Source organism: Capsicum annuum, chromosome 4, assembly GCF_002878395.1.
Source record: "Capsicum annuum cultivar UCD-10X-F1 chromosome 4, UCD10Xv1.1, whole genome shotgun sequence".
Classification (NCBI taxonomy): Eukaryota; Viridiplantae; Streptophyta; class Magnoliopsida; order Solanales; family Solanaceae; genus Capsicum; species Capsicum annuum.
Window position 1 is genome coordinate 34,788,380 of NC_061114.1, and position 10,582 is coordinate 34,798,961.

The 10,582-nt window shown below is 36.2% G+C and overlaps 2 protein-coding genes across 2 annotated transcripts; one reads left to right on the forward strand and one right to left on the reverse strand.

The window, feature by feature from the left end:
• Positions 1-2,234: 2,234 nt before the first annotated feature.
• On the forward strand, positions 2,235-4,502 carry LOC107868049 (ammonium transporter 1 member 3). Its single transcript, XM_016714607.2, has one exon. It carries the CDS (start codon positions 2,877-2,879, stop codon positions 4,260-4,262), a length of 1,386 nt encoding a protein of 461 aa, XP_016570093.1. The 5' UTR covers positions 2,235-2,876; the 3' UTR covers positions 4,263-4,502.
• Positions 4,503-5,296: 794 nt separating this feature from the next.
• LOC107868050 (protein GAMETE EXPRESSED 3) lies at positions 5,297-10,582 on the reverse strand. The gene is made up of 9 exons (XM_016714608.2): positions 10,442-10,582; positions 8,301-9,330; positions 7,946-8,192; positions 7,574-7,858; positions 7,383-7,469; positions 7,073-7,105; positions 6,903-6,956; positions 6,686-6,828; positions 5,297-6,205 (listed from the first exon to the last, which is right to left on the reverse strand). The coding sequence occupies exons 3-9, from the start codon at positions 8,094-8,096 to the stop codon at positions 5,663-5,665; spliced, it is 1,296 nt and encodes a 431-aa protein (XP_016570094.1). The 5' UTR covers positions 8,097-8,192; positions 8,301-9,330; positions 10,442-10,582; the 3' UTR covers positions 5,297-5,662.

Consider the following 10,582-nt stretch of genomic DNA (forward strand, 5'->3'; position numbering starts at 1 on the left):
CTTTGGGAAGTTAGGTGAATTGCATAGGATATATGGGAGTGGAATTAAGGGTGACTTGAGCTAGGATGACTCCACCTGCAAAAATCAGGAAATTAACTTTCCAAGTTGCAAACCTATAATTCACACAATCTAAAATATAATTAAATTTGTCATTTTTATTTAAGATGTTTAAACTTAGGTATTTTTCAAAATTACTAGTAGATTTAATACCTAAGACAGAGGTAATCATAGTGATAGTAGTGGAGGGGCAGCCCTGCGAGTAAAATATGCTAGATTTTGCCTTTTTAATGATTTGCCCAAAGATCGCTAAAGAGCTTAAGGGTAGAATTGATAGCAGTAATAGTGATCTTGTTGGCTTTCCCATCAAGGACAAATCATCCGCGTAAATTATTATATCTTGTTCTTATGTAATGGTTATCTGTTTTCAACAGTGTATTTTTTCCTTTCGATCAAAATCGATAAAACAAATTGTTATAATTTTATTATTTTTAGAAAAATAATTTTATTTATCTAGCCTCAAAAGTGAAGTTTCATCAAAGTTCTTTTTATACTAATTGACCTAAAAAATAAAATCTAAAAGAATTTTGAATTTTAAAAAGTAAAAAGATATTTTATTTTAACGCTAACAACACAAAATTCCATATGGCAGGAGAGAGTGTATTTCTAGGATGATAATGGGATGGGGCGGGTCTAAGTCAATACGGGTAGGGGCGGAGCTACAGTATGCTACATGTTAGCCCCTTATATTTATATTTTATATTTTAATAATGACAAACTAATAAGTGGACATTTGCAGAATATTGATGATCTCTATTGATGGGGGATATCTCGCACAAAGGAAAGGAATATCCTCTCAAAGAGGACAGTGCTAAATATGGAGCCACATCAATTAAGGATCTCGCTGGACAAGGCAACAAGAATCACATCAACTAAAGATCTCGTTGGAAAAGGCAAATCAAAGGATGATTAAACATACCTTACGGCAAGACTAAAGGAAAGGAGATCACACCCTCTACATGGACATATCTGATATGGACATGTATGACTGTGAGAAAGGAAGATCGTACCAAGTATGGACATATATGATATGGACATGCCATAAGGTGCAAACTCCCTCAATCAAGGAATCAACTCAAATCCTTGATTGAGAAGAAATCCCTTGGGTTTTCTTATGAAGAACAAAAACAGATGCAGAAGAAGACTATAAAAGCTAAAACAAAGGACAGAAGACATTACGCAACTTCACAGAGAATCTCAAAGTGTCTCAATCTTAGTCTCACAAAGCTTTGTACTTCTTAAGATTATAATAGTTATATAAAGAATAGGATCAAGTCAACTTTGCAATACAAACTGAGGCTATGTCACAAGATCTGAAGAACAGAATAAGTCTTTAAAACTTATTTATCATCATTGTACTCAAGCCCGATTTTGAAATATCTAAGGAAACTTTGAAACCCAAGGGGACTAGAAGTAGGCACCACATTGGTGTTTCAAACCAGGATAAATCTTCGTGTTGTTATTTTCATTCGTTTATTTACTTATCTGTTTATTTAAATCTAATATAGTTTGTGAAGTATATTGATTTTGTGAAGTATAATGATTTGCAGGCAAGTCGACTAAGAAGACTCAGCAGTCGACTCACAGAAATTTTCAATTCAACCCCTCCCTACTTGAATTTCACTACGGGGGTTCGGGAAAACCCAATATCTTTTGCGTAGACCCTGTATTTCTACTAATAAATTCGGAATATATATATATGAGTATGCGCGTGCAAACCCATATGCAAAGTTTATTTGTTGGCCTAGTGGTGGATGCATGGTTGTTGAGGCCTCATTTGCCTTAGATATGGGTTTGAAACCCACCAACAAAAGATATTTTTATTTTTTGATTTTTTACTCTTTTATGCAAATTTTTTTCCGAGAATCCACAAACTTCAACATCAGGCGCTGCCTCTCAATACGGGGTGTAATGGGTTGAAAAAATTATTTAAAAAATTAAGTAGTGGTTTGAGGGTGGAATGATTATACTTAAAGGACCATATAGGAAGAAAAAATCAAAACTAACTTTAATAAAATCTTCTCATTACTTAGATGACCTCATATTAGAAAAAATTTCAAGTGACTTTAGTGAAATCTTTTCAATACTTAAATGATAATACAAGAAATTAACTCGAAAATGCGCTAAGTTTAAACGAGTCTTTAGGTATTCAGTCTTTCTGAGAAAAAAAATGAAAAGAAAAAAGTGGTGAGGATTCATTGTATGACGTCAAAGAACCAAGTTGTCCAGCTTTGATGATATCCTTGTTATCCTAAGAGGAACCACCCAATTTCCCGTAATCCATACCAAAACTATTTCATTGATTGAAAATGAATAACTTATCAAAACAAGTCTTTCAGAATAAACTCCTACAACTTGTCTGGGCCACCCCATTGAATATTTCAGCTCACTAACAACTTGTTTGGATGTTGGTTACCCATTTTTATATAACGATCAATTGGATGCGATCGTGTCTTTATGATATTTTTCTTCTGATTTAGTCTTTACTTATTATTTAATAATCCTATCATTTACCTTATCTTTTTATAGTACCTCTACCCCATACTTTATTTTTCTTGTATTTTTAAACTTCAAACTGCTATGTGTGATATTATGTAATTATGAAAAAATAATACAATCTATTCAAATGTTGTTGTATTCATTATGTATTGTATTGTATCATATTATTTTAATGAATACAACACGATACAATACAATACATTGTGAAACATTGCATAACAACCATCCAAACATAGTATAACTACCCTTCCAAAATTCTACTTTATATAAGTATCCATCCACCAAAACATAATCTCAATCTTCTCAAGAAGCAAGCAATAATGGATTCTTCATGGGAAGCTAGTGTTACTGATTCCATAAATGCCATTTACCTTTTATTCTCTGCTTACTTAGTATTTGTAATGCAATTGGGCTTTTCCATGCTTTGTGCTGGCTCTGTCAGGGCCAAGAATGCAATGAATATTATGCTTACCAATGTAGTTGATGCTGTCGTTGGTAGCCTTTCTTACTATCTCTTCGGTTTTGCCTTCGCCTTTGGTAATTCTAATCCATTTATAGGAGCTAATTTTTTTGCTCTTAAAGACATTCCTTCAAGTTCTTATGATTATAGTTTCTTTCTTTATCAATGGGCTTTTGCTATTGCTGTAGCTGGTATTACTAGTGGCTCGATAGCTGAACGTACACAATTCACTGCTTATCTTTTTTTCTCTTTTTTCCTTACTGGTTTTGTTTATCCTGTTGTTGCTCATTGGCTTTGGTCTTCTAATGGTTGGTTAAGTCCGAATTCCAGTTATTTGCTCTTTGGTTCTGGTGCTATTGACTTTGCTGGTAGTGGCGTTGTGCATTTGGTTGGTGGCATTGCGGGGTTTTGGGGGTCGATTATTGAAGGTCCAAGAGTGGGAAGATTTGATGCATTTGGTAACCCTGTGAAAATGAGAGGCCACAATGCTACACTAGTGGTGCTTGGAACGTTTTTGTTGTGGTTTGGATGGTTTGGGTTTAATCCTGGATCGTTCGACAAGATTCTTGTACCTTACCCGCATATGGTCGATCAAGGTAACTGGACCTCCGTGGGCAGGACCGCGGTCACAACGACCCTGGCTGGTTCCACAGCAGGGATTGTTACCTTGTTCGGTCGAAGGTTGTTGGTGGGACACTGGGATGCAATGGATGTGTGCAATGGAGTTATTGGTGGATTTGTTGCAATCACCTCAGGTTGCTCAGTGATAGAACCATGGGCTGCCATTGTGTGTGGCTTCTGTGCAGCTTGGGTTCTAATTGGACTGAACATTTTAGGACTAAAATTCAAATTCGATGATCCGTTAGAAGCAGCACAATTGCATGGAGGGTGTGGAGCTTGGGGTTTGATTTTTACAGGTTTGTTTGCTAAAGAAGAATTTGTATTACAAGCTTATAATTCTGGTAAAACACAAACTACACGACCTTCAGGACTAATTTTAGGAGGTGGATGGGGTTTGTTTGGGGCACAAATAGTTGAACTTTTGAGCATTGTGGTTTGGGTAAGTTTGACAATGGGGCCTTTGTTCTATCTGCTTCAGAAACTTGGAATTTTGAGGATATCAACAGACGAGGAGGTTGCTGGTCTTGATATCTCCAGTCATGGAGGTTATGCCTATGATGCTAGTCAAGAAGAAAGTGGTCCTCGCTTCTATGGAGAGTATTTGAGGATGCAACACCAATCATAAGGTTAAGCTGCCCTGTAAAATTATTATTTTTCCCCTACGCCAACCCCTTCCACTGGTACATGCTTACCCCCACCATACAAGATTGCTTTCGTCAAATGTATCTATGCAACTTTGTAATTTCTCCACAGCTTTACGTTATTTGTTGGCTTCTTCTGATTCAATGAACATGTATATTCTGGTAAATTTGTAGCGTATATCAGAGAATCCTCCATTAACTATAGACTTTTACTATTGCAGCCACTTGGTGTTTCATAAGACATAGTGCTTCATAATCTGCACCATTAAGGAACGTGAAAGAGAATTAAAATCTTAAAGTTCTTTACTGGTTGGATCGATGTTATTACCCCATAACAAAATAGTAACACAGTCCTTGATCTGTTCAGTATGTATATCATATGCCTACAAGTGTAGCAGATTATTCAATGGCTAAAGTACTTTTATCTGCATCAATTCTAAACGGGGTTTCTGCCTTCATAGTATAAGCAACTAAGCAAGGACATGAGACACAACATACATTTTGATTTTGCCGCTTGTAAGTCCAACTATAATTGATCTTTTCTCCGATCAAAATATGTGAAAATGATTACTTTTTTACTTTATTTTACCTTGGCATGCCAGGAGTCAGTCATCATGGGAACAACATATTTGCATTTGTGGATCGAAGGGGGTTTACATGCATAGGATGGGGTCCAGTGGCAGAGACATCCTTTAAAAAGGGGACACATAGATCCAACCATCCGGGAAGCCAACACACAAGCAAAATTGTGACAATAAACTAATACTAATTAGATCCAACCATCCAGGAAGCCAACACACATACAAGCCGAATTATGACAGTGGACTAATACCGATTAGATCCAACCATCGGGAAGCCAACACACTTATAAACCCAATTGAGACAATAGACTAATACCGATTAGATCCAACCAACTGGGGCGCTGAATAAGACATAGAGTACAAAGTACAGGCAAAAGTAACAGCGAGTTTCCAAGTTAGTACTAATATGATTCAACTATATACATATACTAGCGGCTGACTGAACCATACTACATTTGCCAATGGTGATGAACCTAACAAAATTTTCTGTTAAGCTACCAATACACCCCCACTTTCTCTCCTGCATAAACAGTGGGAGAAGAGAAGGAAATGCAGAGAGAAAAGACTACTCTCTCAATCCCTTTTACCAAGGTAGCAGCTACTTTTTTTTTTGTGCTTCTGCTGCAATCAATTAACCAAAGGTATATTCGAACGAGACCAAATCTTATGCAGTTGTGGAATTCCAATACAATAAAAACCTTTTTGGCTATTTCAGCGTCAGTATTGGACTAAAGTTGAACAAAGGCATTGTCGGAGAACTATATAATGCAATGCCTAGCTACTTGAGTATGAATTCCTCTTCCTTATGCTTGTATTGCAGTTCTGTAAGGGAAGATCAAAGGGTCCTTTTGATCTCCTGGCTTCATTTCCTCTATTTCTTCAGCGTATTTCGAACTGGAAGCAAAGAAAGATGGATTACTGGACTGATATTCTTCGTGATAAATCTCATCATCACTGCAACTGGATATTTCAATAGGTGACTTTCCCTTGTATGTTTCCTCTTCATCTTCAGATATACTCGTGTCGGAGTCCCTTCCGCTCCAGCTAGTTTCAGAAGAAGTACCACTGACTGTATGAAACAAAGTAACACTCTCTTTCTTTGCTCCTTGAAATGAGAAGCTCCGTGTTTTGCGATCAGACAAGGGAAGGAGGGATGCTGAATGAGAACCAACTTCATCCCTTCCCAAACTGTATGATGTCGAGAGCTTCCTATGTATGCCTTCCCTTTCTTTAACTAGATTGCCTAATTTTTCCAATACCTCATTGGCTATTGCTTCCTCAGCAACCTTTCGTTGCAGCTCTGTGATTGATTTGTCAAAAGATTTCTTCTGAAGTCGAAGTAATCTCTGAAACATGGACCAAAGAGAAAAGATAAGTTCAGGTTTCATTGTTTTGGTAGAACACACAGTAACAAAATAAAAGAAAGGGAAAAGAGTCAAAAATGCCTTTTTACTATACGAAATACCTTAATTTTACTTTGTTACATGTTGGGGTCATTTGTACCCTCACGTTAGCAAATTGTCTCAGACTTGTCCTTGATCCCAATGGAGCTCCAACATGAAGTATAGCAGAGATATCTTTAGACTGGAGCTGAGCTCCGCTAAAGCCAAGGTCAAAGACGAGGCAATTTGTTGACAGCAAGAGTATGAATGACTCCAAAACATAACAAAGGGTAGAATGAAGATACTTCATATAGTAGATGAGGAACTCATGGGGAAGCATACAGAGAGAAGCTGAATCCATAAAATGCAGCTTCAGCTTAAATTTCAGATTTCATACAAGAAAAGACAAAAAGGTGAAGAGTGTGGGAATGTATCTCAGCTTACTCTTTTATCCAAGAATTTCCCAAGATCTTGATTTTGAAGCTTCTTTTTCTTCCAAAACATGCAGCAATATCTTACTGCTACTGCTAGTACTATCAATATGATAGATTCAAAGATCAGAAACAGAAAAATTGTCTTCTTATTTCCTGAAGAGAAAGAATTTAATTATTCTGGAATGTTATTGGTTATCAATATCACCTACACAAATTTAAGATGTTACCTGCGTTGAAATTCTTGAATGTAATCTGTGAGCAGCTTAATGCAAACTTATGACCTGATGCAAAAGAATTATGTAACAATTGACACGAGAGGATGCTAAGAACTTATCACAATATATGAAATTTTCTAGCTGCAATATAAGATAAAATTATTAAAGGTACAGATATTTACGTGAGCTTCGGCATGGCAGTGGGTTCCCAATATCTGCATGAAAAATCCATCTCCATTAGATATACACTTCAGCACAAATAAATTGCAGAGTGAAAATCTCTTTAGATTTCTACATATAACTCCAGAAATGAGATGTTAAATCAAGAAAGAAAGTTCATATTGCTTTCTTAAACAAACATTGAAGCATTGCTCAAGTCCTTGATGATTACATCACTCTCTTTGACTGAAAGAAATGGAAATTTGTTTTACTATAATATGAAATACTTGAGTCCTACTGACACGTCATGTGTCCAATGTTGAAAAAACTCACTTGAAGCTGCAAAAAAACCGAGGAGGACACTTTCATCCAGAAGAAAATGTTGTAGGTCATTTCTCAAAAATTCCGAGGAGAATTGGCCTGATGCAATAGTAAATAATGGATGTTACAATGCTGCAGATCGATTGATGTTGTTAATAAGACCATAGAGTTTTCGGGCCTAGGGAGAAGGATGGGATAGTTACCAGGATATTTTTCAGACCAAAATATGGTCCCAGTAACTGGATTAATCAGTGTGAAGATAACACCCTCTGGTTTCATCCCGGAGATGTAAGTGTAATCTCCAATTATCCGAGTACTCTTTCCTTCAATCTGTGTCTGAGAAACATAGATTGCATATCCTGAGCAATCTAGAACAGGACTGACTTGAATTACAGAATCCATGTTGAGCACTTTAGGGAACTTTTTGAGAACTCCTTTTGGTGAAAACGAATAGAGGTACCCGTCCAACGAACCAATAGATATCCAACCTAAACTTGAATTTGAAACAAACATGAATAATTTCGAAGGCCTGATACAACTAAATGTTCATGATATATGGTAAGGACTAATATTACCATTAGAATCAACAGCAGGGGCATAATCTCCCGTACTTAGCGGTCCAAAGCTTTTCAGCCACAAAATGATTCCCCTGGAAACATCAACTGCTAGCACCAGAGCTTTAGCTGCTACAGTAACATACAATACACCATTATTACCAGTTGTCATGGTAAGTGTACTTCCGAATGAACTGAAATCTTGTATCCATTTGAAATGTGGACTATGAGTTGACAGAGCATAAATTTCTCCTTCATTATTAGAGATCTGCGCAGTTGGTAAGAAGAAAAATACAGTTTTTAATCGGGATATATGCAAAGATAATGACTTGTGCGAAAAGCAGGTTTAAAGAGCATGGAACAGAAAAAGGTTTACATATATACTAGCTTCACAATGATCAAACACAGGGACGGAGGAGAAATAACATTCTGTGATGTTTTTCCTGCAACCTTGACGATATCCATGCTGATAAAGCACCGGGCCAACACTCCAGTGCAGCTTTCCTTGCAACCGATAAGCAAAGAGACCCCGGTTTTTGACATTGATATATACACAGGAACTGGAAATACTTACTGCAAGGCCAATAATCTCCCCTGGTCTTTCAGATTCTGTACCAAAGAACAGTTCTACAGCTATTCCAGAACTTCCCACATTCAAAGGGTTGATCTTCAACACTCTGTCTTCTGCAACCACATATATCTACCAAAACTAGCTTTGCATAATTAGTAACCAAACAGAAAAACTAAAAGAAGTAGTACCAGTTAATTGAAGAAAAAAGGCTAAATAAATGAGAAAGTTTTGACATATAATGACGAAAAAAATCTGATTAAAAATATCAACAAGGAAATTAGCCAATTTGGACAAGGGAAGAACTTTTAACATTTTAAAGAGAACCATTAGAAAAATAACGAACTAATGAGTTAACAACATCCGCATTTTCATAGGGACATTGCCAACTCTGAGGTTAACAACTCCAGAATCAAGAACTGTTGAAACGTACAGGCATGACGTCTACTACTCTTTGCCTCGTCCTAAGAGGGACAAACAAAAAGTTATAATAGCATTTATATAGCAATCTTATTTTAGGTGAATGAGGAAAGCCTCAGCAAAACGCCACTTCATAAAACCATTTATCGGATTCACAAATTCATTATAAGATTATAATCATCCAGCATTTGAGGTATAATTAATTGAAGTGATTAAGCCTGAAGCCTTGCCTTTCTTGATTCCCCTAGAACTGGAGCTATACTTGGACTGCATTTGTAACTAAGAGAACACGTCCACGAGACAGAACCATTGCTTTCAAAGGCAAAAAAGTTCTTTTCTGAGCACACATAAACCTTCCCATCATCACTGATCAGTGGCTTGCTGAGCCTATTTGCAATTTCGTTGAAAGATTCTTGACCTAAAGAAAACAAACGTAAAAATTGATGAGAAGGTTGAATGATTTGATCTCTCATATTTCAAGCAAGCATTTTTTCGCTAAATATGTTTGATGCATCTAAGATTACATTGTGGAAAATGCGGCAAAGGTTCAACAGAAAGATCAAATGATTAAAATAAAAAAGAGGAAAACAATGTAAAATTAACAGCAAGATCAAATGATTAAAAATTAAAAAAAGAGGAAAACAATGTAAAATTCCTAATCCTGAAGATAAGAAGATTCAAGACATGGTAAAAAGGTATATGAAAGAACCAATTTTATTACATTGTGTTGGTACATGAAGCTGTATTCATGAACAAATTACATAGTACAATACTAGGAGAAAGAACACATCAATTTTATACCATTGAGGCCTGAAGTTGGCCAGTATATATCTAAAATTAGTACTCCTATTTCAACTGCTTTTGTCAAAAAGAGCGACGAGGCATTTGGCACTAAACTATTTGTCAAGGTTACAGGCTAAAATTCAAAAGAAAATACAAGGATGCCCTCTTGCACGGTGCACTCAATTCACTTAAACTTTATCTTCCAGCATATAATGGGGTCGAAGGAGAGTCTTGGAGTAACTGAAAAAGTTATTGCCATGTGACCATGTCACGGGGTCCAAACCATGGAAACAGCAGAGGTATAAGGTGGTAAGGCTGCCTACAAACTCTTATAGTCCGCCACTTCCCGGAACAAGCACATAGAGGAAGCTTTATTACACCGGACTGACCATATAAAGGGGTCAACTACTTCAAGAGGAAGATTGAAGTAAATTAAACATTAATTACCCTATGATGTATATAAGTTAAATCCAATCGATACTCTACCAGATAAATACTTCAAAATAACTTAGTTGCAGAAATACACACTTTTCTTTTGTTCAAGTAACCTAAATGCTGTAAACAACTTTTTATAACTGGCTAAAATACAAATACAATGATTGTGCAAAAAATCTTCACACTGTGATGCAACAGTGTAAGTTAAATCCAAATCTATCCCAAAAAAAGTAAATACTCGCTTTCATCTTGTTCTACATTATTATTTTTAACAAACGTCTCTCATAAACTGTTACATAATATGAAGATACCTGAAAGTGTTTGGGGATATGCAACAAACGTTGATAGTAAAAGTAAAAACAAAATCCAAGAAGCAACAACAACATGACTATACAGAGACATGCGTGTCAAACGTACAAGTGAAACAAAAAAATATAGTAGAGCAGTTTGTG

What these genes read in the sequence shown, in the direction of transcription:
- LOC107868049 (XM_016714607.2), top strand. Translation starts at nt 2,877, where the DNA reads ATGGATTCTTCATGGGAAGCTAGTGTTACTGATTCCATAAATGCCATT.
- LOC107868050 (XM_016714608.2), bottom strand. Translation starts at nt 8,096, where the DNA reads ATGACAACTGGTAATAATGGTGTATTGTATGTTACTGTAGCAGCTAAA. An exon ending in CGGTTTTTTTGCAGCTTCAA is followed by an intron (nt 7,106 to 7,382) that starts GTGAGTTTTTTC and finishes TTTTTCATGCAG; the next exon opens with ATATTGGGAACCCACTGCCA. An exon ending in ACTGCCATGCCGAAGCTCAC is followed by an intron (nt 6,957 to 7,072) that starts GTAAATATCTGT and finishes CTTTTGCATCAG; the next exon opens with GTCATAAGTTTGCATTAAGC.